The sequence below is a fragment of the Nansenia antarctica genome (assembly GCF_963989245.1).
Source record: "Nansenia antarctica genome assembly, chromosome: 9".
NCBI classification, from domain to species: domain Eukaryota; kingdom Metazoa; phylum Chordata; class Actinopteri; order Argentiniformes; family Microstomatidae; genus Nansenia; species Nansenia antarctica.
In genome coordinates this window covers 15655405-15682762 of record NC_137679.1, presented here as the reverse complement: position 1 = coordinate 15682762, position 27358 = coordinate 15655405, and the positions used below count along the sequence as shown (strand labels likewise).

At 42.2% G+C, this 27358-nt stretch overlaps 3 protein-coding genes across 5 annotated transcripts in view; 1 reads left to right on the top strand and 2 right to left on the bottom strand.

Moving 5' to 3' along the window:
* Positions 1 to 658: 658 nt before the first annotated feature.
* On the bottom strand, positions 659 to 7013 carry LOC308165385 (B-cadherin-like; the record flags this gene model as incomplete). Its single annotated transcript, XM_080539541.1, has 13 exons — positions 659 to 910; positions 1035 to 1178; positions 1294 to 1427; positions 1512 to 1736; positions 2383 to 2607; positions 3051 to 3196; positions 3306 to 3550; positions 3836 to 4021; positions 4183 to 4311; positions 4566 to 4738; positions 5201 to 5324; positions 5442 to 5597; positions 6969 to 7013. 13 exons carry the CDS (start codon positions 7011 to 7013, stop codon positions 659 to 661), a joined length of 2184 nt encoding a protein of 727 aa, XP_080395667.1.
* A 2650-nt stretch (positions 7014 to 9663) lies between these two features.
* On the bottom strand, positions 9664 to 14461 carry pdp2 (putative pyruvate dehydrogenase phosphatase isoenzyme 2). 3 transcript variants are annotated; one of them, XM_080539959.1, is made up of 9 exons: positions 14361 to 14461; positions 13913 to 14039; positions 13546 to 13707; positions 13142 to 13261; positions 12686 to 12972; positions 12369 to 12474; positions 10986 to 11222; positions 10310 to 10609; positions 9664 to 10130 (listed from the first exon to the last, which is right to left on the bottom strand). In XM_080539959.1, the coding sequence occupies exons 2-9, from the start codon at positions 13982 to 13984 to the stop codon at positions 9855 to 9857; spliced, it is 1560 nt and encodes a 519-aa protein (XP_080396085.1). In that variant the 5' UTR covers positions 13985 to 14039; positions 14361 to 14461; the 3' UTR covers positions 9664 to 9854. The 3 variants fall into 3 exon arrangements, with proteins under 3 accessions (XP_080396085.1, XP_080396087.1, XP_080396086.1); XM_080539961.1 differs by having other exon boundaries at positions 12800 to 12972; XM_080539960.1 differs by lacking the exon at positions 14361 to 14461 and having other exon boundaries at positions 13913 to 14156.
* Positions 14462 to 16256: 1795 nt separating this feature from the next.
* The window catches only part of LOC308164724 (GRAM domain-containing protein 4-like), a 40290-nt gene continuing 29188 nt past the window's right edge, over positions 16257 to 27358 (top strand). The window contains exons 1-3 of the mRNA XM_080538742.1: positions 16257 to 16391; positions 22358 to 22553; positions 26085 to 26205. Of these exons, the coding sequence (XP_080394868.1) occupies positions 16363 to 16391; positions 22358 to 22553; positions 26085 to 26205 (346 nt within the window). The 5' untranslated portion in view covers positions 16257 to 16362. The remainder of the gene's footprint in view (positions 16392 to 22357; positions 22554 to 26084; positions 26206 to 27358) is intronic.

Genomic DNA, 27358 nt, shown 5'->3' with positions numbered 1-27358 from the left:
TATATATGATGTATCATGGGACTATTATATTTACAAACGTTTTCTGCAGTACAGATAATGTACAATACAATAGATGTCAACATGAATAGAGTACTTTATAATAAGAATAATACAAACAGTGTGGTATAATGTACTAACTATAGTAGCCAACACCTAACAATATTGTCTATGTGGTAATTATGAAGTCGTTATAATAAAGGCACATACAGTAAATCGAACATGATAATACAGTACATCTCAGAAACAAATGGGACAGGAATGTTAAGTCAGACAGAACAGAAGAGACAGAACAGCCTTGCTAAACTCTAACCACAGTAAGTTAGAGGACACAGTGATCTCTTCTAATTTGGAAAGTCATGGCGGCACAGTACACTCAACCATCTCATGCCAGAGGATTCACCCTAGCTATGATCAATAAAAATATCATGCAGTGGCACATCAAGTAAAATGTACAAAGAGAAATAGATTGATGGAGAGAGAGAGAGAGAGAGAGAGAGCGAGAGACCAAGAGAAACATTGGACACAAAACACTCCAGCTAACCTGAACCTGGAGTTCATCAACCACCACACAGTGAAGTGTTTTTGTCTTCCCAAAAAAAATCCTCTAATCTGCTTCTTTTAGAGGGGTACCTGCAGTAACAGGTCAGGTCAGATCAGGTCACACCCACTCTGTTTTCCCTGGCAGTGTGTCTGTATCCGTGTCTTCCTCCTCCCCCCCAGTGTACATGTCTGCCAGCCTGCTGAAGCGCGGCCCCCAGTGGGCTAGCCTCTGGTAGTTCTGGTCCTCCTCTGAGCTGGAGGAGTTGAGAGAGCTGAGAGAGCCCTCCCATGAGCCTCCTCCCTCGTAGTCAAACACCAGGAGACAGTCATAGGGCGGGGCCGTGGTGTCAGTGTCTGTAGCATACAAGTTCTGGGAGGAAGACAGAGGAGGTTATTCCGTGAATACACACACTCTCAAACGTCTATGCAGTACATAGTCACACACACCTACACAGGTACACACACACACACACACACAGAGAAAAATGTCCTACATGTTCTATGAAGTCGCCTATGGTCTCGTTCTGCTGCGGTCGAGGGCGATACCAGGGCCTGGGCTCAGTCAAAGGGGCCACATCTGTACAGAAGACCTCCGGCCGGTCATCCAGCCCTCTGTGGAGCTGGCCCAGGTCATACTCCTGACGGGACAGACGACAGCATGGTGACCTTAATAACACTGAAATAGATTCCTATCTCACAGTCTTATGCACCCCCGCCACCACCACCACCTCCTCCCCTCCTCTCTCCTCTCACCCGGTCCTCTTCTCCTCCCCCCATTTCATCGTAGTGGTAAACATTGCCGCGGCCTTCGTCCTCCAATAGCAGAACATTCTTCTTCTTCACAGAACTCCTCTTCCTCAGGAACAGCAACAGCAGGAGGAGAAGCACTGGCAGGGACAGACGAAAGAATGACGTCAAAGACATCGAAAAACGAACAGCGACAGGCAAACGGGAAAAAAAATGTCACGTACAAAGCATTCCGAGGGTGGCTCCCAGAACTCCGACGGAGAGGGTGGAGACGCGGGTCTGGGCTTTCGGGGACGGGAGGAAGCAAGCCGCCACTGGCCCGCGGCACGGACACACCTCCACCTGCAGCGTGCTGTCCTGATAGAGCGCCCCTGCATCGTACACACGCAGCAGCACGTTGTACTCCCGAGGAGACAGCACCCTCCTAGGGGCCAGAGTGGCCATGCCACCTGGGGGGGGGGGGAGGAGGATATTTGGGTTCACTGTATTTTTGCAGTTCAAGTTGACCTTTATTTCACTTGTGTCCACTGACATGACACAGGGTTCCCATACCTTCTGAAACATCAGATTCAAGCACCTTTCAAGGACTTTCAAGACTCAATTCCCTCAAATTCAAGGACCCAACACGGCATAGTTTGAGACAGATCTAGATGAGAATTTATATAATAGGAACTATCCGCTCACAGACAACAATTAAAAAGAGAGGCTTGAATGTGTGAACACTAGATGGTCTCTTGACTTCTCTACCACAGCACAGCAAAACAATATATTGTGAAATATGTGTAAAGTTAATCAATACAGAGAGAAAGTAAAACATTTTTTTTTTGAGAGATAGAGAGAGGGGAATTCAAGGACTTTCAATGACCCATGTCGATTTTTTTTCCCTCAAATTCACAAACTTTCAAGAATTTCAAGGACCCATGGGAACCCTGATGACATGATGACAGTGTATGACAGCATCACCGTCAGGTTCAAGTGTGACTGCTGTTTTGTGGTTTCACTGTTACCCGTTACTTTTTTTGGGTTGTGGTGTGGTGTAGTGTTTGTGGTGTTCTTACTGGTTTTGTGTCGTGTGTGTGTGTGTAGTGTTCTTACTGGTGGAGTTGGTGGTGATGGTCCAGTTGGTTCTGTGTTCTCCCTGCAGCTGCATGGTAAACGGACCTGCGTTCCCCGGCCCGTCCGCGTCTGTGATGTCCAGCAGGGCGGGGGAGGGGTCCTCGCTACACAGGCTAACGTGCCTCTGGCTGATGAGAGGAGGGTTGTCGTTCACATCCACCAGCTCCACCACCAGAGTCCCGGTGCCTGTGGCCCGGACGGTATCTGGGACAGACAGAACCACAACACAACACACCACGTCACATCAGATCAGACCACACTCCATGACACAGCACTGTAGGTCAGAGTTGAACTCATTGAGTGCCAAGGGGTGAACAAAGTTGCCCAAATTGTCAACATTTTAGAGCGCCACGGGCGACTTTATTTAGCAAAAATGCATGAATGATGACGCATCATTTTGTAGCCAATCAAAGTATTGTTGCTCTGTAAATACCACATAAAACACTTGGCATTCTAGGTGGTGAGTTTCTTTGTCAGTTAAGGATTTAAAAGGTTCATGCAGGGGTACCGCCAAGGGGGTGCAGGGTCATGTAGTACATTAAAACAACTTTCATCTCCTAACAAGATACAGGCTAGATGGATCTGGTCCTGGAATTGCATGACTTGGAAGGCGAATGTTCGAGTTTACAAATTCAAATATCAAGTACCGTTGTCATAGGCCGAAATGGTCACTGTGTATTTGCCGTCTCGGACGAAGGATTTGGATTCTCTATCCATGCGGTTCTTGATTTTGACCAATCCGGTGTCTTTATTGATACTCAACCACTTGGCAGAGTCATTGACCAACTGATATCTGAAATACATAGATGGATAATACATCTGAATGAAAGTGCGTGCATGCATGTGTATGTGTGTGTGTGTGTGTGTGTGTGTGTGTGTGTGTGTGTGTCCAAGTCCATTACCTCACACTCTGTTTCCTGGCTGTGTCTGGATCGATGGCTCTGTAGTCGGCCACAATGCTCCCCACAGGGGCGTCCTCTGACTTCTTCACGTGTTTCTCTGCTGGCCTGAAGGCCGGGGCCTCGTTCCTGTCCTCCACGGTCACTGTGACTGTGGCTGTTGAAGTGGACACAGGCCCAGAGAACACCACCTCATTCTCCACCACCACCAGCAGAGTGAAGAGAGAACAGCTCTCATAGTCCAGCTCCTGAGAGAGTGAGAGAGAGAGAGAGAGAGAAAATGGAAAAAAGTGTCAATAACATCAGATCTAATGAGCAATATTCATTCTTCCATTAACCATTGAGAAGGGATTAGCGGTAAGGTACGAGGGAAGGCACGAGAGAGAGAGGGAGAGAGAGAGAGAAGAATGAAGAAAAGAGAATTGATAAAAGTGTCAAAAACATCAGTTCTAATGAGCAATATTCATTTTTCCATAACCATTTTGAGTAGGCGTTAATGGTAAGGCACCAGGGAAGGCATGTTTCGTTTGTACCTTGACTGTGGTGAGGACTCCCTCCATCTTACTGGGGCCAGCGCTTACGTTGAAGTGACCCCCCTTGTTGCCCTCGACGATGGAGTATCTAGTGGTTGCCATGGGAGATCCAGGCTCATCCAGGTCAGTGACCTTTAACCTCGCCACCTCTACGCCCACCTCATTCTCCCGGACAGAGACAGAGTACTGTGGGACAGGAGGTTAAAGTTTGGGTTTGGTTTTCCATCATTTCAGCATCACTTATCCTATTACTATATTCATGAATGCAATGTATGAACATTAAATTATATTTGATGGATTCACAGTTGCCAGTGTGTGAATTACTGCACTGCACTGAATTAACTCACGGTTGTCATGGTAAACTGAGGGGCGTGGTCGTTGCTATCGGTGATGGTGATGATGGCGATGCAGGAGGCTGTAAGTCCCCTCCCCTCCATATCAGCAGCCTCAATGACCAGCCTGTACTCTGGATGGGTCTGTGGTAGAGACACGTCAGGCATGTTTATGTTGACGCAAAGTCAACTTTTGGAGTGAGAGAAGAAGACAATGTTAGGAGAGAGGAGAGCAGAGGAGAGGCAGGAGTCTGAGAGAGGAGGATTAGGGGCAGAGAGGGAGAGGAAGAGAAAGTCAGAGGGAGAGGAAGAGAAAGTGAGAGGAAGAAAGGACAGAAGAAGAGAAGGGGAGAAGGATGTGGGGGAAATGAGAGGAGCGCGGCCTACATGTTCTGTACCTCCCTGTCCAGTCCACCTGACACCACGCTGATGACCCCGCTCACTGGGTTGATGGCAAACATGTCCGCCCTGGGCCACTCTGGGGCTTGACTCTGTATCTGATACCTCACAACCCCATTGTCTGTGTCAGGATCATCCAGATCCACTGCCTTGATACTCAAGAAGGAATGATCTGAGGGGAGAATAAGGGGGTTGCATCTGTAAAGGAATTGAAACTCATTGATGGTTTCATTATTTTCTGCCATATCAGTGTTTCAGTACAAATTGCTGCATTTTTGATTTCCAATCCATTATCCCTATTGCAGATTTGAGATGACAATTCTGTTACCCTTCCTCCGAGTCTTTGATTGCTGCTTTTGTGATGTGGTTGTATTTAACAAATTCAAATTTTAAGCACTTTGAGATGATTCGTGTATAATGAAAAGTGCTTATAAATCCAATACATTATTATTATTATGATTTTTATTATTATTATTATTGTTGTTGTTGTTGTTATACATATTATAATATATATAGTTATAACAATGAACAACAATAATAATAATGATGATGATAATAATAATAATAATAATAATAATAATAATAATAATAATAATAATAATATAAGTTCTATCACCTATGGATGCACTCTCACTGAGCCTGCCATGGAAGGGATTGTGGGTGAATTCAGGTTTGTTGTCGTTCTGGTCTATGACTCTGATGATGATCTCCATAGGCTCCTCTGCCTTAGTACCAACTGTCAGCGCATGGGCCATGAGCTGGAACAGAGAGCAAGGTACTAACACGTCATCTAACCAAAGACATCCTATATCATTACTGAAACAACAGAGGATTTCATTTCAGGAGGAATACTCTATGATCTAAACGTTGCTCACCTTGTATTCATCTTTTGTCTCTCTATCCAGAGCCTGGGTAACAAACATCATCCCTGAGCGTTTGTCAACTGTGAACAACCCCTCAGGAGGCTGGTCAGCTCCCGGCCCTGAGATTCTGTATGTGATCGCTATTTTGTTGTCATTGCTTGACTTGATCTAAAACACATCGACACAAAAGACAAAGACAGACCATAAAAGTGGTACGTATTTGCGTTGGTAATTGTTACTCTCCATTCTCAGTATGTGCTTGAAGTACCTGAACTATGACTTTTGGATAGGGACCCTTATCGTTTTCTGGGAAGCTGATAAGTGGAATGACCCAATCCCTCTTTCTCCTACTCAGGCCTTTGGGAAACCATGGGACCTCCATGATGGGAATGTTCTCTCTGTCCAGGCTGGATTGACCCTATTTGGAGATTCCACATCAACATTGAGACGATGGAACAAATAACTTCTTATCACAAAAAAGGCTTTAGAGAAAAGTGACATGAATTAAAAACACACTGATTATGTTTACAGTGACATGTATGGATATGATATGTTCTATAGCCTCCTGTAGGGAGGACAGATGTTTGGTAAGATAAAAGTGAAACTGAGCCATACAACGTACAACCTCTGAATTCTCAACCTCTGAATTTCTGCTCTTCGTGTTGTTCTTCAGGCAACATTGTGGAGTCTCAGTCAGCACGGAGGCAAGCCAAGACTATCATGGACAGAAAATGTGACCAATCAGATAACAGCCTGTACAATACCTCAGCATCTCAGATTCTGCAGTGCATCAAAGCAGTGTCCTGGCCTCCATGTTGGGACTGTCATCTAATGAAATGTTCAATACACCACTCTTTTTTTCTTTTCTTTTTTTTAAACCTTTCACTATATAGTTTATGGTGGTACTGCAACTGTTGCAGACAGTTACAAATATGAATCAAATTCATCATTCATTCTAAATAAAACAGGTATTATTTCCTGTCTGCCATGTTATTGATTACTGATTTCAGTTTGTGATTACAGACTGATTGGTAATTGAACTGTTTGACGATGAGAGTTACAATTTATAGAAGAGATTCACAGTAATGGAAGCCACAGTAGGCTATGGTGTAAGGAAATCATTTAGTTTAGTTTGTCAACACTTAATTGATTTGTGTGTCTTATGTAGAGAATAGTGTTAATTGTTGCAAAAATGTGTAAAACATTAGTATTTTGTGTGAAAGCAATGAGAAATGACTGTTTAGCTGAAAATTACTGTTGTTCTCATGTATGTTATTGCTGTGGTCATGTGAACTTCAGTTTCATACAAATGGTGTAAGCAGTCAAAACGGTATACAGCAATTCAGATATGAAGCAGTTGCTTCAAAAAGAAACATTTAGTGAATATGCCATGTTGGTACAATTTCACTTGAATGAACTGTCATTTGACATATTTTAACTTACTAATTTAGTGTCAATTCTAAACACAGCCTTCAGCGAAGATCCTTTAGCTTACATGGACCACCATCCAACTCTGACAGGCAACCAGCCAACACTCACCTGGCACAGAAGGAAGGTGAGCCCCACACCCCTGGTCCTCCACATCAGTCCTTCTGGAGACAGCTGCTTTATCTCCCAGGCTCAAGGCTCTCACTGTCCCAAGACAGATGCAATACTAAATGGTTAAATTATGCAGTTCCTCAACCGTTTCTGTAACAGGAAGAAGCTGTGTTAGCTGGTGGTTCCTCTCTCCTTGTCCCTATGCTGACTGTCAGTTTGATAGTAGCAGCGTACAGAAGCTGGTGGTAAACAAAAGGAAAGGTGACCTTAGTTACTGACAGACAGGCAGGTGTGTGTTTACTACGCAGGTGTGTTGGCACTGTCTTCATCTCACACACTCGCCTCCCTCTCTGAAGCCAGTGCGACAGGCAACCTGAGATGTACTACAAACGATGATACGAGCAAACAGAACGGACAGGGAGCTGTTCACACACAAACAGCTTCTTTGTAGGATAGGACTTTCAGTCTGTGATCTAAAATAAAACATTCAGATCTCAGCTATTCCTGTTTCTCAGCGTCATCTATCACTGTGAATCTTCTTCACCCCCCCACATGGACCCCAGCATGCATTTGTTTACAAAACACTGCAGTTCAGGCATACAGGAGGATTGGCTCCTACAGTACGCCTGGACTGGGGAAACCAGTAGCATTCTGTCAGCATTACCTGTGTGTCTGGGGTTATCACAATTCTTAACACACAAGTTAGCTTTGTTGTTTGCCATGAAGACAGATGAGTTGGCATTATGAAGGAACTAATGTAAACAACACACATAACGGAAACAATGATTCCTCCACAGAGGGAGATCCAAACGTATTTGATTGACTCAGAAGAGAAGATGATCAATTTGAGCTAAAGATTGAAATGAACAGAACATACATTTTTTGTAAGTTAAAAGTGCACACAGTTGCCTACGGAGTGTTCATTGTACTGAAGTATTATTGTTGGTACAATCAGGCATAGGCTAACTTCAGGAGAACAGATAAGGAACTACATGTGTGGTTAAAGGATGTACCGGTAAGTCATTCCATTCAAACACACACAACTGGTGATCAGGGGACAAAACATAACACTGAGTTGGATGGTTGGTTGTGTTTAGTTGCATTTCAATTCAGTCAATTCAAATTGTGAGCATTTAAAGTCCAATTCATGAATTGAATTTAACTTTAACTCATCAAAATTGTGATAAACTGATGTTTGTGGTGCTGGTATCTTTATTGTACTTTATCTTTACCTTTTCTTTTTACTGTTTTACCTTCACAATTATTGGCACCCCTGGTAAAGATGAGTAAAAAGGGTTAGAAAAATGTGACCTTTTGGTGAATTAGCTTAAAAATATGTCATCAAGAAATAATTATTTCTAACAAAACCATGTGTGCTACAATTATAGAAAATATTATGAACAGAATGTAACTGAAGCATTTTGTCCATTTATATATATATTTTATATTTTACATTTAATTATACAACAGTTAGTTCCGACCAAGTAATTTGATTGGACAAGAGGCATTCCATGAGTGCTGATATACAGTATAACAACACTGGGACCTTTAACTGTATCACTCCGCCGCACAGATGTTCTACTAAACGACCGTTAATTAGACTACATGTTTGTGTTCAGGTTACTAGGCGACAGTCCATTTGAAGTTCAGTTGCGGATTTTTTTTTTTTTTAAGTTGATCAGAGTGTTTAGGAAACTTTCAAGCTGTAATCTATGACTTCCTGTTTCACTGCAGTATAAATATGAGGTGACAGAGGCCATATTCCCTTAATTGGCAAAGGGAGGTTGTACAAAGTATTAGATGCAAGGGTGCCAAATTGCCAATAACTGCCACACGTGTGACATTAATCTAATTAACCAAAAGGTGGCATTTTTATAACGCGTTTTACTCATCTTTACCAGGGGTGCCAATAATTGTGGAGGGCACTGTATATGGCTGAGTGATTTCACATTCACACAATGCATTTCAATTCATCTTCTGAAACTAATCATAATACACTTTCCCACTATTTGCAGATGAAAGTAGATTTTGCACTACTGCTTGTTTGCACGTACCATATGTATTATATTGATCTGTAATTATACATCCCTGAGGTTGACGGCTGCTCCATCTCCACATTTCCCGAAGTCCTTCGTCACCTCCCACCTGGACTATTGTAATGGAGTCCTGTTCGGGGTTCCCAGCAAAGACCGAGACAGGCTCCAGTATGTGCAGAACTCAGCTGCCAGGGTCCTCACCCACACCAAGCCCTGGCATCACGTCACCCCCACCCTCATTCACCTCCACTGGCTTCCGGTCAAGTCCCGCAAAATCCTCTTCTCACCCCCCAGTACCTAACTGACCTTCTCTGCCAACATACATCATCCCGGAACCTGCGGTCCTCAGACATGGGTCTGCTTTCCACCCCCCGCAGCAACGTACAGAACTTCGGGGACAGAGCCTTCAGTGTGGCAACACCCACCCTTTGGAAGTCCCCTACCCCTACCCTGGACACCTTCAAATCAGCCCTCAAAACCCATCTGTTCATGGGTTCTTCTGTTTTCTGTGTCTTCTGTTCTGTCTGTCTTACTTTCTTCCAGTAGAATCTGTAAAGCGTCCGTGGGTTTGTGAAAGGCGCTATATAAAACCAAGATATTATTATTATTATTAATGAGACGTCATTGCAAATACACTGATTTATTACATCAATGGCAAAGTAACAGCCTGTGGTATCCAGGCAAGTGAAACATAAGGATCTCTAAATGTTTTATGACCCAGTAGAGTAGAACCACAGTGGTAAACAGAATATGACAGAAGCATATTCTGCGACAGGAAATGACACGATTAGCTGTGGTGGTTTCTGAGTCAATATGTGTGTGTGTCTGTCTAGCCAAAAGTCTCTCTCTGTCAGCTGTGGTGAGGTTTCACCAGGTCAGAGTTCAGGTACACCACGGTGGCTGTGATGTCGTCTCTGTACATGCGTGCCAGGTCCTCCGGCAGCGACAACATGGAGGCCAGTCTCTCCTGACACAGCTCTCCGTACTCCCCGGTGCCCAGGGCGTGTCTGATGAGATGTGTGGCGGCGTTGGGGTCCAGGGTAGGTGTGGCGAGGGCGCGGCGCCTCTGCAGAAGCTCCTGCATCTGGCCCAGGTTCAGCTGCCTCTCCGTGGGAGAGACCGGAGCCTGGGGGAGAGGAGAGTCAATAGAGAGAAAGACGAGAGAAAGGAGAGGAGCGAGAGTTCAAGTAGATGAGAACTGACTCACTGTCTCACACTGGCTACATTGCATCGTAAACACTTGATATGTACATGTACTTCATAATGTATTACACAATGCTCCTAAGGCAACTCCAAAACAATTACCTGTAGGTGAAACCCATTTAGATGTTCGCCAACTAGTCGTACCGCTTCCTCGCTCTCCAGTTCATCCCAGAGCCCATCAGAGCCCAGAATAAGAAAACGGTCCTGCGGGCGCAGCTTGTGATAGGTCAGTTCGGGTGCCACGTCCAGGTAGGGCGGGCTCAGGTAGTTGGGCGGGGTGTACTGGTACAGGTTGAGAGAGTCCAGGTCCACGCCAGACTCCAGGCTTGCTAGAACACTCTGCTGCAGCTCACGACTCCACTTAAACCTCACGTCACCAAACCCACGCAGAGGCATCAGCACCTGAGATGAGACCAAAAGGAAAAGACACAACGGTGAGATTAATATCACTATTCTTCAACAAGAGAGTATCTGCCGTATGTATATAGTGCATCTGGAAAGGAAAGGATGAAATTATTTTTTTGCCTCGAAATTCTACACGCAATACCCCATAATGACAAAGTGAAAACGTTTACGTTTTTTTTAATCTAAAAATAAAACAGTCAAATATCACATGGGGTATTGCGTGTAGAATTTAGAGATTTAAAAAATATATTTAATCCTTTTTAGTATAACGCTGTAACATAAGAAAATGTGGAAAAAGTGAAGGGGTGTGAATACTTTCCAGATGCACTATAGAGGATTATTCAGAGCACATGGAAGCGAATGGAGCTCTCACCCCCAGAAGCCTGTCCTCTGTGACCACTGTGTCTCTCTCTGAGAGGGGGTGTTGGGCTCTAATGCGCTTCATCTCAGCCTGGTTCTGGGAATTGTGATCCCAGGACAGGGGCAAGGCGCTCCAAGTGCCGTCCTCCTCCTGTACCCCCAGCACTGCCCGGCAGTCCCCTGCATTGGCCACGTGGATGCCCTCCGTATCCACATGGGCCACACAGGCCGTGCTGCCTGCAAATGCCACCTGAGTGGAAGGACGTCAGTGTTGATTAGGTATCCCAACAAATATGTATACAAAAAGACACACTAGACTGGGTAGAATCTAGTTGGACGTGAGAACTCAATACAGACGACCTATGTATAGTTGCAAAAAATTCTTTATTCTAATAATAACACAAAGTACAACAAACAAAAGCTGTGAGTATGGCTACACGGACAAAAACTGTGTGCCCATCCCAGTCTGTAACCACCTACACCTGTGCTGGTGAGCTCACCTTAAATGTTTTCCTGCACCTATGCTCCCACCCAGTGTTCACAAATAAGTATTACAACAAATTAACCAAATAATCATCCATACACACATAATGGCTGCAACATAAAAGTTGGCAGTTGTTTTTTTAAGAATATTGAAAAAACTGCCAAGAAACATTGCTCAAACATTGCCCTACAAAAAAAAGGTTTTCCATTGTTACGTTGCTCAGGGTAGCGTATATATATTATAGCGTTAATTCCTGAAAAAATATCCAGGGATCTACATGTTCCGTTAGATCTCAGCAATTGAACTAGCACACGGTGCTACCTGCCTAGCAAAACCATGTTTGTTTAGACATTTACCTGACTAATAGGCTATGCAAACATTTTACACCTTAGCTGTAGAGTGGGGGTGTATAGGCTACACAATCAATGTTGCAATAAATTCTGCCTCATTACAGCAATATTCTCGGAGCTGCCTCATTGATATGTTTCAGTATTCCAGGAGGCCGCATCGATGCAGTGTTTCAATATCAGTGGAATGTTTCCCTGGTAACCTGGCCAAGAGCGAATGCACACAGGCAAAAATGAGCTTCATGGATTAGGGTTAGGGTTACACGAATGCACCCGGAAATCTGAGCGCAGCGAAGTGCAGGTCTAGGCTACATTGCTAAAATGGGCTGAGTTTACGACTACAAAATAGGGCTATAAACGATGTCAATTTCCGAGGTGCAGGAGCTCAGCTCTAATTTGTTCTGATCTGCCTCTTGTATGGGCCTTAAGGAGAAGAGCTGGCCTAAAACAAGGCTGACGCCACTTTCACACATAGTTCCCTGTAAATTACATGGAATCCCAACCCGGGTCCAGGCTTGTATGTGTGAAAGGGGTTTTAGTGACCTGTAAGGGAACACTAGGCTACCTGTATGGCCGTGCTTCTCATCAGGTCGCTGGGGAGAGGCACCTGAGCCTCCAGGGAGATGTCGGTGTCCAGGCGCCTAAAGGCATAGTCAAGGGCTTCCCGCGGGCTGGGAGGAAGAGGGAAGAGAGATATGGAGAGATAAATGGATTTTGAGTGGGGATTGAACACTGTCAGAACAACCGAGATGAAAGTTAGATTCATCTACAGAATATGCAGGCAGTTCTCATCAAAAACTAATGCCTCGCTCATAATGTCAAACACAAAGACACAAGCGTCCACACACACACACACACACACACACACACACACACACACACCTCATGCCGTCCCCATGTTCCTCGCTGTCCAGTAACTCCTGCCAACAGACTCTGAGGTGTTCTACATAGAGGGAAGTCGACTCCCGGCAACTATAGTCCCCATGGTTTTTGTACCACTGTAGGATGGGGAGGACGGGCCTGCCGTGCTCCATACACCTCTCCAGCTGCTCCAGGCTTCGCTGGGACATCATGGCTACAGCCACGTAGTACAGCAACCGCTCACTGATGGCCTGGGCACACGCCCAGCCCCCGTGCCCGTCAAACACACCAAACAACATACCCTTCGTCTGAGGGGGAGAGAGAGAGACAAAACAACACAACTGTAATCTGGGAGAGATAGAGAGGGAGAGATAAAGACAGAGTCAAAAACAACAGAGTGAAGCAAGGTTGAGTAGAATGGGGGGAGAGTGGGAAGACGGAACAGATGGAGGGAGCAGAGCAAAGACAGACACGTACCTGTAGGCATGTGGCAGCGCTACGACGGTCCTCGTTGGGTGTGTTAGCCGGCAGCTGGTTACTCTCAAACCTCCTCACAGCACTGAGGCCCCGTCCATCAAACTCTGGCACACTCACAGCCTAGATTACAGAGTTAAACATGCGCCCATTGTAAACAGCGATTCCCACATAAAAGTAGTTTTCTAAGTTTGCTGCTTTTACATGGCCATTCTACTGGGTTATGCAAGAGCTGCTTAGAGTGTACATTCTTCAAAAGGGAACGCAGCCTACAAGGTAGAACATAAAGAAATACACTTAGATTAAGAGTAAGTCATGTTACTTTAATTGTCTATCTTCTGTCTTGGTGTTGTATATCTCCTTCTAAAATGAATATGGCTGTAAGGGATGAGCTGTGTTAGTGATACCTGCTCGTTTGCCCGCAAGATGCTGTTGATCTGGACTCGGCTCAGCTGGAAGTCCAGGTCCTGCCGGGTTGAGAGGAAGCGGGAGCCCCAGGAGAAGAGGCGGACATGATGGGCCAGCTGCCTTCGAGAGGGCCAGTAGGGGACGGACGAAAAAAGGGCATACTGGCCACAAGAAAATGAATAGATCTAGTTAATTGAATGTATTTGTGGTTACGCATGTGCATCCAATAGTCTACTGTAGATTCATGATATCCCTTGTCTGCAAGAGTTCTGATGTGAAAATGCCTGCAGGTGAGCAATTCCCAGTTGCCATTGAGTGCTTTACACATTGCATGTCTCCACAGCGTGCAGTTAGCGAGCAACCCACCTGAGGGGAGACAGGGAGGGGGCAGCAGTTGGCGGCTCTGTGTAGGATGCGGACACACACATGGCCAGACATCTCAAGTCAGGGGAGAACCACACACTTCCCCAATCACGCAAATCAACTCAGAGTACTGGGAGCAGAAGAAGTCATCATGTTACAGTGTATTCCACTCGTATATTTAAAAACAACAATGTCTCTATATGTTGCTGATATGCAGCTGTCTCTACACAAATTGGAGTGCTGTTAGTACATGTCATTACAGGTAGCAAGCAGTCAGCAAACAGCTAACATGGTAGTTTTCGGGGGCTACGCTCGGTTCAAGCAGGTAGCTAGCTACAGCGCAACTCAGCTATACGCTACTGGGCTAACTAACGTTTAGCTACTTTGCAGATATATTTTCTAGCTAGCGAGCAAAGACCACGAATTGTCTTCAACATCAAAGTGAACATACCGCTAGGAATGACGAAGAGTGAATCAACGCTCATCTTGTCGTGCTGAGTTCAGTGAAGCCTGCTGCCAGATCTGTGTTCTCCATGCTCCGTCTGAGCAACGCATCCGGGTATTTTGCCACGCCCCTTTTTAAATACATCAGGAAATAAATAATTATACAGAAATGAATGTGTAAAAGAATAAATAAATATATAATTACTGTGTGTATTTATTTATTAATAATCAAATTGTATTTATTTATTTCCTTATTACTGTGTGTATTAATTAATTAATGTATTCATTCATTAATTTATTTATCTATATATCTATATATTTATTGTTAATTTTGACAGACTTGGTCCTCCATACACAACCACCGTTTCTCATTAACAAACGAAAGTGTTACAATGTATCTAGCCAGTAGACTGTCTTTGAGAGATACAATTCGAATGCTAATCTTTTAGGACTATTTTCTTTGTGTGTTCTTTGTGTGATCTGTATGCTGTTCAAAATGCGGCCTCTTTAAGAGAAGTGTTCGCTGGTCGCTGGCAGCTGTGTTGTGTGAACGGCAATAGTGAAACTCCGACCACTTAGCTCGGGTGTATGTAAATAATTTCTTCAAAATAAAAGCATCCACGTTAAACTATTTTAAGCATTTATGAATACTAAATATGGACCAAAGAACCACCAATCATATGTAACTATCTCTGGAAATAAACATGTAATCGTCTAAATGTATTATTTGTTTTTGTAAGGGTTTGCAATTCTTCTAATAACCTAATTGCCCTGATGAAAGACTGCTGCACCTCATAGGAAACACATAATGGACTGTACACAACATATTTTCCAAGGCTAAACATTATTTTTTAGTACCACTTTACTCAGCAACACAAGTGTGTTTCAACCATGAGGGGTGTCACAACATATTTTCCAAGGCTAAACATCACGTTGTGGACAAGTCATTATGTGTTCCCTATGCAATCTAGATGTGGCACTTTGAACTGTTCAGTAAAAGGCCAACAACACTTGTTGAAATTCACTTGATATGTATACTAGAAGTGTTGTTTAGTACATTGGTGGTAAAAATCATGTTTCACCTTGGAATATTATTTGTGTACAGTTCATTATGTATTCCCTATGCAATCTAGAGGAGGTTCTGCACTGTTGGGCCACTGTAAAAGGCCAATTACACTTTGTATGACATCCCTCATGGTTGGAACTCACGTGATATGTATACTAGAAGTGGTGTTAAGTAGACTGGTAAGAATATGTCATCATTATCAAAAATTACTTTTCTAAAATGTTACATCCTTTCTGTTACGAAATATTTCCTCAATAGGCTAGGTGCACGATCTCACTACTTCCTGAAAGGCACCTGGCATGAACATATCCTGTCTCACTCTATTGGTTTAATTGATTAATCAGCTGAGCGGTAAACCGTTGGAACACACAGTGCACAGCTGATTAATCAATTAAACCAATAGAGTGAGACAGGATATGTTCATACCAGTTGCCTTTCAGGAAGTAGTGAGATCGTGCACCTAGCCTATTAATGAATGAATATGATGAAATATTGTGATCCAATGACTTTACATTGAATCGATTACCTCGCACTTTTATTTTGATGTCAAGAAAACGAACCGGAGGAAGTCTGATTGTCGGAACGTGCCGGTTCTGAACGTTCAGAGAACACAGCTGTCGCTGACGTCGACGACATTTCCTGGTTTATCTCGTCTCACTGGAAAGGAAAGCAAACAACAGATACTTGAAACAGGTTATTATAGACGGGCGGTGGACGTAGGCGTTGTCTACGAATTCGAATGCAAAGTTCAACAGGACTTCAATGCGATATGTTGTTCCTCTTATCGGTGACCTCTCGCCTTCTTTTCCATACGGGAATTTGATTCGGAGAGATCAATGTGTTTACTTGGGCGTGAGCGGGGTGGACCCACGGAGGATTTCCTTGCAACACATTGGCAGGTGGAAGAGAAAAGGCGAGCGTCGGAATAACCACAGCGTTATTAATGAAACTTTGTTCTACATTTCGCTCTGGGTAAGAAACTTTCTGACAGCTTCTTTTGTCCTTTACCCTCAGAGTATGATCAACAGGCGTGTTTTCAAGGTGCCTTATATTTTGTCACAAGATTAAGAACAAGTATCGTGTTAATTTGTGCCATATCGGTGAACATGAATTTTTCACAACATACATTTTTCTCCTGCGCAGAGGCATATTGATATCAGAAAACGCCCTCTTATCTGTGGCGATGGTGTTTCATATCAATGTGCTTGAAACTGTTTGTACCGGAGCAATATGTGTGATCTGACAGTGGCAACAATGTAGGCTAATGTTGCGATTGAAAAGTCAGTGCAACATTGTATCACGTCAATGTAACATATACTACTTAACCGATAGTAAATATCACAATAAGGAAGTGCGCTTGCATTGATTAGGGAGAGACGGGATTTCGGTTATGCTAAGTGGTGTCATGTGATCCCCTGAATTGTTCAACAAGCTTCTTCTTTTTTAAGCTGTGTTTATTTTTCGTAAATGTTCTGGTAAAAACAATTTGCTTCAGCTCCACGGTAACAGAATGACACTAGGACTCAAATATGACACTTTGAAAGGTATGCCAAACAAAAACCCTAGCAAAGTTTAACAAGCTATACAACTATATGCACTTAGTTCTAGCAATTCCAACTGAAAATTAAACAGAAAAACACAGTAACTGCCAGTTCAAAGTAAAGGTAACATAATGACCCTAACGTCTTCCCTTTTTTTTTTTTTTTTTTTTTTAATGTAACCACATTTCCCCCAAACTATGTCTGCTCCAAATTAAGATTCAAAGATGTCTGCATAAATTGTGGGGTGTTAGTTATGGTACCGTAAGTTTGAAAATGTCTCTTTTGGTTGTTGGTTCTTTTGATACAGTTAGTGAAGTGGGTTTACATGATCTGGCAACAGAGTGACAGTAACATAATGACTAGCCTAAATACAGTCATGGACAAAGTGCTTTTTTGGAGTTCTGTGTGGAATGATATCAGATCTGGCTTTTCTTCTCTGCTTTTTTGTGTTGTTCCAATGCAAACAAAAGAAATAAACATGTGCCAAAATACCAAAGCATTTGTAGTTGCAACAAGTACAAGTAGGCTACTACTTACATTTGGGTACTTGCCGATACAGACTACCGATACAGAGTACTTAGTAGTACCATTACAGTTCTGATGATCAAATTACATATAGGCTATTAATATAATATTAGGGCTGTCACTGTTAACGATCGCGGTTAATTTGAAAACCTTAACACGCAAAAAAATGATGTTTTACGCAAATTAAGCATATTATTTATAATATCATTCAGTTCTACTGATATGCGGCAAGCGCAGATAACACACTAGAGGGGTTTCAAGACAGACTGAGTTGGGTTGAATGATGACAGTCGTTGGTTACATTCCTGACCACTTATCATGTTTACATATATAGACGCTAATCACTCTCTCTTCTGGGTGCTTTCCCAGATGAACGAGCACATCTAACAGACATCCTTTCATTATTGCAACACCAAACATGTTTTTTTTTTACACTCCCCCCCAAAAAAGATACAAGTAAATACTAGTATTTTAAACTTGTGATTAATCATGATTAATCAGATTAATCACAGGCTATTATTGTGATTAACTTGATTAAAAATGTTAATCAATTGACAGCCCTAAGTAGTATATAATTATAATTATAATATTTTAGCTGGTAACAGACAAGCTAGTCTGAAATTGTCAGAATGAATGTCAGTCTATTGCCTTCAAAAGTTTTAGGTTGGTCATAAACATTGTGTTTATCTCTCTATCTTCTGCACATGCTCAGCAAACACACACAGACACGCATACTCTTTATCTTGGATCGAGTACAATTGCAATTGCGAGTACAATTACAATTGTGTCTCTCCTACTCCCCTTCGTGTGAATGTGTATTTGCTTATTTTTTTAGCGATTATGCTCACACGAACTTTGTGGACATTTCTATGCTAGTAACAGAGTAGCTTGCTAGTAAGAGAAAGTGTTTCATACACAATAGTGTATATTTATTTAATATACTGCAGTGCAGGGGTCCCCAATTACTTTTCATAACAGGCCACTTTTAAAATGAACTGGGAAACCGTGGGCCACTCAACCTCCAGCCCCATCACGCAACCAAACACTCTTATGGTGTGACAGGTTGAAATGTGTTCAGATTAATAATTTAGTTACATTAATAGCCTACCATTTTTTTTAACCTAAGTTACGTAATATATGGGAATATTTATATAATATCTATATATCAGTTATAGGAAAATTGATGTTTGCTCTTTAGTCCTCCAAGTTTGTTGTTGCTATGCGAAGGCACTGGTCAAGATCTTTTGATCACGCTTCATGAATAACTTCAACAGAGTGCTCATAAGCAAGTAAGTAAGCAATGCTCATAAGTTTAAGCTAGCTATCTTCTGCTTCTTGGTATCTGATTTTGGTGGGAATCTTTCATTGAAGCTGCTGTGTTTTGCTTCGAAAAGGTTCTTATGACCGCTACTTGCTGACCGCTACCGCTGACCACAAACAGATTAGGCAAGTTGGTTTAGCATTGTCATGTCCAGGTAGAATGAAGCAAAATTGATCAGTCCAATCTGCATTAAACAGTCTGTTTTCAATGTCAACTTCACGTTTCTTGGTAGCCATTGCAATTAACTTACTTAGCTGTCTCGCTTTTCTAACAATGCTAACATTATGTGGCGTGCCAAGGAACAGAACTGAACTATACGGGAAATGCGGGGTGAAAATTAAGTGGGAACATTTCTTCTTTGATTGATTGCTGAAATTATTAATTGTGTTTGGAATAGTGTGTGTGTCCCCCCCCCCCCCCGCCCCCTAAAAAACAAATGCCACACGGAAGAAGATTTTTTTTCCCCTTAAAATCATAATTTCCCTTTCAAATTATAATCTTTTCCTTCGTCCAGTCCTTCCTTCAATTCTCGCGGGCCTTAAATCAACCCATCACGGGCCGGAAGTGACCCGCGGGCCACCTATTGCTGTAGTGGAAGATATCTGAATTTCCAGTGAAATAGCCGCCATTGTTGACATTTTTGTTCATCCCGCCCCTTCATCACTTTGATTGGTTTCTTGGTTCAAAGAACTACTATATCCTACTACATTTGGCCAATGAGACCGAGGGGAGTAGGAATCTGGGAGAGAGTAGGAAAATGGTACAACACCATAAAGTGGTATCGGGACGGACGTATCGGGCATGACATCAGTATCGGTGCATCCCTACTCACATCCATTGATGCGCTCGGCTAGAAATACAGTGGCCTGGGTAAGTAATGGGACAGTGAAGCATTTTTCCTCTTTTTGCTCTACACTCCAGAACTCTTTTTTTAACTTACTGGTAGAGATTCAGCTTATGCTCAGTTTATGGTATTTCTGTATATTGCTTTCACCATTCAGAAATTACACCACTTTTTATGCATAGTCCCCTTTTCAGGATAAATAGGGAATAGAAAGGTTCTCACCAGACCAGGTTAGTTTGTTAGCTATCAACTAGGCCTACAGTATCCTGTCATACCTGTGAATAGAGACGTGTGTGTGTGTGTGTGTGTGTGTGTGTGTGTGTGTGTGTGTGTGTTTGCGTGCACGCACGCTTGTCCCGTTACTTACGCAGGCTACTGATGTCATGTTTTCTTTAGAAGGAAGCTAATAAAACCGCCTTTATAAAACACAGCTGCAGAGTAGTCTCCCTTTCGTCCAGTGTATGACATAATGTCTCATAATGACATAAGAGGCTACTACTAAAAGCCCCAAACAACATGTCCCATAACGCCTTCTGTCATGAGAATGCATGGGTGTATCGATTTCCTGTTCCGTGAGTGGTGGAAGTGCTAGTTTGTGTGTTGCACCATAATTGTTTGCCACATGTATACATATACGGTAGGCTACAACCTTTCCCTCTAAAATTCTGCTATAGTCATGTAATTGGATTTTGGTGGGATTGTAAAAACATAACACTTGAGCCACTACTCTTTGCCACCTATATATCAACAACTAGTCAGAAGTCAGGACTGAATGTAGACTTAGAGGTTTAACATCACACCTCTTTGTTCACAATAGGGCTCAGCTTGTGTCACATATTTTTCCTCAGCATGTTCCTGAAGTACAGTACCATGCAGTGACAGTCATCTCACTAAGTGTAGGAATGAGTGAATGCACTTATTACACACGTGCACAATATGTTTTTAAAGAGACAAAAAGACAAAAGAAGAAAAAAATACTCATGTTTTCTGACTGAAAAGACTAGAAAAGGTGAATGCACTTATTGCACACTTGTGGACCATAAAATTATAAGCTTTTGATATGTGAATGGAGGTGATGTAAATACATTGATATATGGATACAGAATATACTGCTACTACTATAGTGAGCTTACACGTTGACATTTGAAACAGAGCATGCTAATGAAGAATTTCAGAGTGTTTTGATACGTTATGTGAATGAACGTATCAAAGCTCTCGGCCACTTTAATTTTTTCAAAGTAGCTCTCAGATGAAAAAAGGTTGGAGACCCCTGATCTAGGCCTATCTTGCGGATATTACCTGCACCCAAGCTCTTTGTTTTATATGAATGTCTCTTGGTCTGTCGAGAGAGAAGGACATAGAAAAATGTGACAGTTGGAGATTCTCTTCTCTATATTCACAGTTCACTCCTTAATTAAACAAACAATCTTATCTCAAAAGGCAAATTACTCATCCACTCATCCTCTCATCAGTAATCTCACCGAACTCCTAATGAACCATGGCTTCACCAACCCTGTCAGGATTGGGACTGGGTCTCATGTACAAGTCTGCCTGTCTCTCTCCTGCTCTCTTGTCCTCTCTCCCTGTGTCTCTCCCCCCCTCTCTCTCCATGTTCTATCTTTCTCTATCTATTCACCTTCTTTGGCTCTCTAACTCTCTCTACCTTTTGCTCTTTCTCCCCCTTTCTCACCATCTCTCTCTCTTTCTCCTCCTCTTTTCATTTCTTTATCTCCCCCAACTCTGGTATACCAGGATACACTGTCTGACCTATATAGGCTACAGTAGAGAGAACATGCAGGGGAGACACAACCCTGAAATCATTGCCCTGCTTCCCTTCACTTTCCCTTTATTTCTCTTTTAAACCACTGGATTCCCCGAAGAGGTGAATATACCATGTCTATGTCTCATTCTAGTGAGGGGAGTGTATATTCTGGTGGTTTCTTTTCAAGTGTCTCCCATTAGAGATGACGAGTAGATGGGTAGGCTATTATTGTCTCCTGCACGAAATTGAGATGAAAGATATTCTGTTGTTTGTCTGGCAGAATTGAATGACTGTACAATATGAGGGGTGACTCATTCATATCACAAACACCTGTGTAAAAATGCACTGTAATGTGAGATGCACATGTGAGAGCATTATCATCAGTGCATGAAATGATTGCTGCCTGGACCCCTTTACTGTCTGTCACTGCTGAGCTATGAAATGGCCTAGTTCAAGCCACTGGCAAGTTGCAACTAAGCTTAACAAGCTAGCCTAGTACATAAAACATATAACAATGTTTTATAAACTGTCATAAATAAATGTATGATTACTTACTAGCACTTCCACACGTAGTGTGAGAATGGTCTTCCTTTCTACCATATGCCATGGACATTTCCAAGTAGCAGCTTCATTCTCTCGAACTGCTATGACTTCATTGATGTTGTTGCCTTCATCGCAAAACTCTCCTCTTGGATTTTGGTCTTTTACCACCTCAGTTTGAGGTTGTTTGTGCCCAGTATCATGCTTCACAGGAATCTTTGAGTCAGAATTATTATGACCTAATTGTGATTACAATTACTCTTATAATTATCTCTCACATTGTTAGTCAATCAGAGAAAGGCATCCTGTGCATTGTCTTAATTTCTCTTGTCTGTAGCCTTCAACTTCAGAACAGAACCCACAATACTCCAATTGATTCTAACCAGATCCTTTTTCTCCCTGCAGGGATGCCATACGTCATGTTAAAATAAAGACCAAGATCACAGTGCTTAACATGCTAAAGAGATTAGACAAAATCCGGTTCCGGGGCCAACGGAGAGACGAGTTGGATCTGGCCGAGTCACCCAACACATCTGACAATGAAGGTAGTGACGACATTCTGATGAAGGCAGGGCCCTCGACAGAAGAATTGAGAGACCCGGTGAGTGGTGCCGAGATTTAGTGATTCCCTTTGTCTAGTCAAATGTCTGTAGCATTTTATTTGAATCTGTTTAGTTGAACTAATGGTGCACATAAACTAGAATACAATGTTATAATTTTGTTAACTAAAAGCCCACATTACATCGTATATTAACTATGCATGTGATGTAGGCATGGGTATTGATATGGACCTCATGAAAAAGTCTACTTTCATCTGACACAGCCCACATGTCCAAATGAGTCAGGTGGGCTGTGTCAGAGCTATTCTCTTCTTTGACACGAAGCAAGGGGCAGAGAACGGGATGCCTAAAGGCTGAATTGGGAATGAATGACAGTGAGGAAAGTTAGGCTTTGTCTGGCGTAGGGCTGGGCAAACAATCAACATTTCTTTTTCGATAATCGCAAGAATTAACGATCAATTATCGATTAATTGATACGTTTTTTTTTTTTTCCTTGGGGAAAAAACTTTATTTGTGTTGCTATTGCACACATTCATTCATAAACTAGACACTACAGTCAGATAACAATCCTCTTAAACAAGGCAGTGAGTAGCCTAAATTGTTTAACTTAAAAACACATTTTACGTTATAAATACAAATATAGAAAATAAGTAACTCACCATAGGAGCAGTAAAAAAACAGTTACTCACAAATAGGAGGATGACTGAAAACGTTAGTGTCCTTAAGAGCGTCCAGCTTAACTTAAATTTAAACTCCAGCGAGAGACTGTAGGCGGCAGGCCTACTGGTTCTTGTTCAGAAAGATGATCATGTTAACATGTTCAGGGGTGAGAGACGAACGCAATCTGGTGACACGTGGACAAACTAATTTCCATTATTATTATTCTTAAAAAAAAAAGAACAAAGTAATGATTATCGAGCAAAATATTTTGTGATCGACCAAGATCCTTATCGATCGTCGATCATTGATGCCCACCATGTTTGGCGTTGATGTGATGTGAGTTAGCTGAACTTTGTGTAACAAAGGTGTCATTACAGAGAATAACACCCTCTTTACCTGCTAATCTGAATTACATTCAATTACCATGGTTCCCTAATGTATTGTTTTAACTGTGACACTTTGCTTCACATGGTTGTAAAATAATCACCAAAAAACAACATGAAGATGCCAATTTAACAACTTTTACAAGGGGGTTCATCACAGTTTATAAGAATAAAACTCTTTTGTGCTTGCTATGGTACAAAAATGATGGTGTCATCACTGAAGAGCTTTTGAATAGGTTCCTTATTTGAATTATGCAGTTGTGTTCATTGCAATGTTGGAAGCTGCAGCCTTTAGTTACTCTCTTTCCCTTAATCCTGACACAATAAAAGCAACAAAAAAAAACATTCCCAATCTAATGTGGAATCTTCCAGACTGCCTCATTAAGTCCACTCACTCTGTCCTGAAGTGTGACTGGGGCCAGGAAGTTTGGCCAAAACGTTCCTCTTTGATACACAGCGTTCCTGTTTATTCAAACTGTTTCCTGTTGATCTATTCCTCTCAAGCCAGGATGGAGAGAAAGGTCTCTCCAGGGGGTGGATTTAAAGGTCCCATAGTATACTCCTTTTCAACAAGTTAATATACGTCTCTGAGGTCCCCAGAACATTTTTTATTTATTTTTACTGAAAATAACACCCAGATTAAGCATTCTAGCATGCCTCTATACCCCTGTGTTTCAGTCCTTTTTTCGATGGGCTCTTTCTGTTTTCTGTAGCTTTAAAAGCAAATTAGTTGCTGCTCATTTGCATTTTGACACAGATGACATTGATCAAACGAAATAGTTTTGCATGTGGGAAGATAACATTTGCAGCAATTTATTGAGTTCAATGTTTACTAATGCAACAACTAGTAGACTCGTGTTTTGGATTGAATTGGATGAATGCGAGTGTAGGATACTCAAGAATGACTCATGTCATACATTTAACCTGTTGAAACAGAGAAAAAACATATCCAAGTCTGCCACTGCCCATCACATCACAGATCAACTAAGTCTATACAATGACAGTCTCTGTAATACTATACTTAATACTGACAGGTGTAATGCATTATTAGTTGTATGTATGCATGTATGAGCCTTTTAATAATGTTATCACAGTCATAATATGGTATGTGTCGCCATGTGGCAATTTGCTGGTAGTAAAACATTATAAGCCTCTCCCTTTTTCCTCCAAACTTAACAATGGTCGTTATGGCCAAACGGTTACATTTTTCGGGTCTTTTTAAGATCAGTGTCCCCATGTGCAGTTGCAAACCATAGCTTTTTTGTGGCGGTTTTGGAACAGTGGCTTCTTCCTTGCTGAGCAGCCTTTCAGGTTATGACGAAATAGGACTCTTTTTTACTGTGGATATCGATTTCGATGCCTGTTTCCTCCAAACTCTTCACAAGGTCCTTTGCGATTGATTTGCACTTTTCACACCAAAGTACATTCATCTCTAGGAGACAGAACACGTCTCTTTCCTGAGCAGTATGACGGCTGCGTGATCTCATGGTGTTTATACTTGCGTACTAGATGAACTTGGTACCTTCAGGCGTTTGGAAATTGCTCCCAAGGATGAACCAGATTTGTGGAGGTCCACATTTTTTTTTCTGAGGTCTTGGCTGATTTCTTTAGATTTTCCCATGATGTCAAGCAAAGCAAATAATCTGTCTGTAAACAATTGTTGGAAAAATTACTTGTGTCATGCACAAAGTAGATGACCTAACCGACTTGCCAAAACTATAGTTTGTTAACATGAATTCTGTGGAATGGTTACAAATGTTAATCACTTCAACCTAAGTGTAGGCCTATGTAAACTTCAGACTTCAACTGTCATTTTGTTATCCCTCAAGGGAAAATCAGCTGTTATTGTATAATAGAAAGGAGACCCTGTGACCTGAACTGAGCTTGTGGTACTGCATCCGTCTCCTTCTTTCATTTCCTCTTTCAACCCTAACCCTAGATGAGGTTATTATAGTGCATGTATGTATGCTATTCTCAGCACAGAATAAAGTGGTAAAAAACATGGTAATAATGCAGTAACAATTAGGCAGGAACTAGCCACAATAGGATCCATATTTCTATGTAGTTATTGAATTGCATGTTAACCACCCATGTAATTAATCTATCTGTATCTGACCCTGTATTAGTGGCTAGAAGTTAAAGGCCTATTCTATTGAGTGGAGGAATTCTAGGGGAAGTAAAAATATGTCCCTCGTGCTCCTTCAATGTTGCAACCATCAGTATCTGATCTATCTTCAGATACACCTGACATAGATAGAATTTCCCTATCTTTTTCTTCCCTCTCCCTCTTTCTCTCTCTCACTTGATTGCTTTACCCTTTTCGGTCTTGTGCCACAGTGCAGATTACAGCATACAGGATTAGGGAGATGGTTCTGGTTCCATCTTGGCATTCAACATGGAACATTCAAAAGTGGTATTCAAACTAGGAGACTTAAAACTCACTCTGCTTGTCTCATGTTTGTTTACCTGCATGTTTGTTTACCTTTGTTTATGTGTGCGCGTGTGTGTGTGTGTGTCTGCCCTATATAGGCTGGTTCTGGGATGCTCGCTATGGCCGCAGACATTCAGGACTACCAGAGGACGGAGGTGGACCACCTCAATGAAGTTAAAGGCCACCTAGAAATTGCCTTACTGGAGAAGCACTTCCTACGTGAGTACTTCCTACGTGATACCTCATTCACCCTCAGCCCACGTACAGTACATGTGAAAGTTGCTGGTGCACAATATGTGAACCTTAGGCCTTGGAGGCCTACACTGTGTGGTATGCCTCTGGCGGCTGAAAACACATCGATATTCTCAACTGGAACCGGTTCCTGATTCCCATCCTTAGTTGCCACACCTTTGCTTATCTCTTGTGACCCAGACTTAATTTTAAATGAGTGTAGGCACAAGAGATCGTATATAGCATGTATGCACGAGAGATCTCTGCACAGGTCCACACACACTGATGGGAGCCGTGATCCTAGTTGATTTATAAGCACACGATGCATTGATATTACACTTGATTCTGGTTGATGAATAATTTAACGATGCATTGATTGATGACAGTTTCCAGATGGCTTATAGGCTGGTCAATCAGGCCTTCGTCTTTCTGGTTACAGAAGGTCCACAGAAGGATTGGTTTTGTCTTAGGCCAAGCTGCCATTCCTATACTCCGCATTGTAAACGTGTTGACTTCAATGTGCTCTGACCTTTCCACTGCTTGTAGTTTAGAAAGGGTTGAAGAGTAGTGTTGTTGAGTTGAAGGAAACAGATCTGTAGACTAGGGGTGGGCATCGACGATCGATAATTGATCGATAATTGATCGATAAGGATCTTGGTCGATCACAAAATAAAACATTTGGTCGATCACAAAAAAAAAATTTTTTTTTTTTTTTTTTTTGTGATGGACCAAATGTTTTATTTTGTGATCGACCAAGATCCTTATCGATCAATTATCGATCGTCGATGCCCACCCCTAATGTAGACTAGGGGTTGGAGTACAGAAACGTGAGTTCTGAGTAGGATGAAAGTACATGGGAAGTTATTTTTAAACCTTGTGCGAAACCAGGTGCTACAGAAAGGGAGGAGATAAAGAGGTAGGTGTAAGCAGACAAGCGATTATGAAAGTGTTACTGTAATAGACAGTAAATGCACTTCTCGATCAGATCAATATATTGAATAAGATAAATAGAATTAAAAAGTTGCTCATGGGATTGCAACCGGAGGGCAACCAAGCTTTAAAATGTGGAAGGGGATTCTCTGAGGAAATCTTCTGACTATTACAGAGGAAATTGTTCATGTCTTGAACATGTTTATTTCAT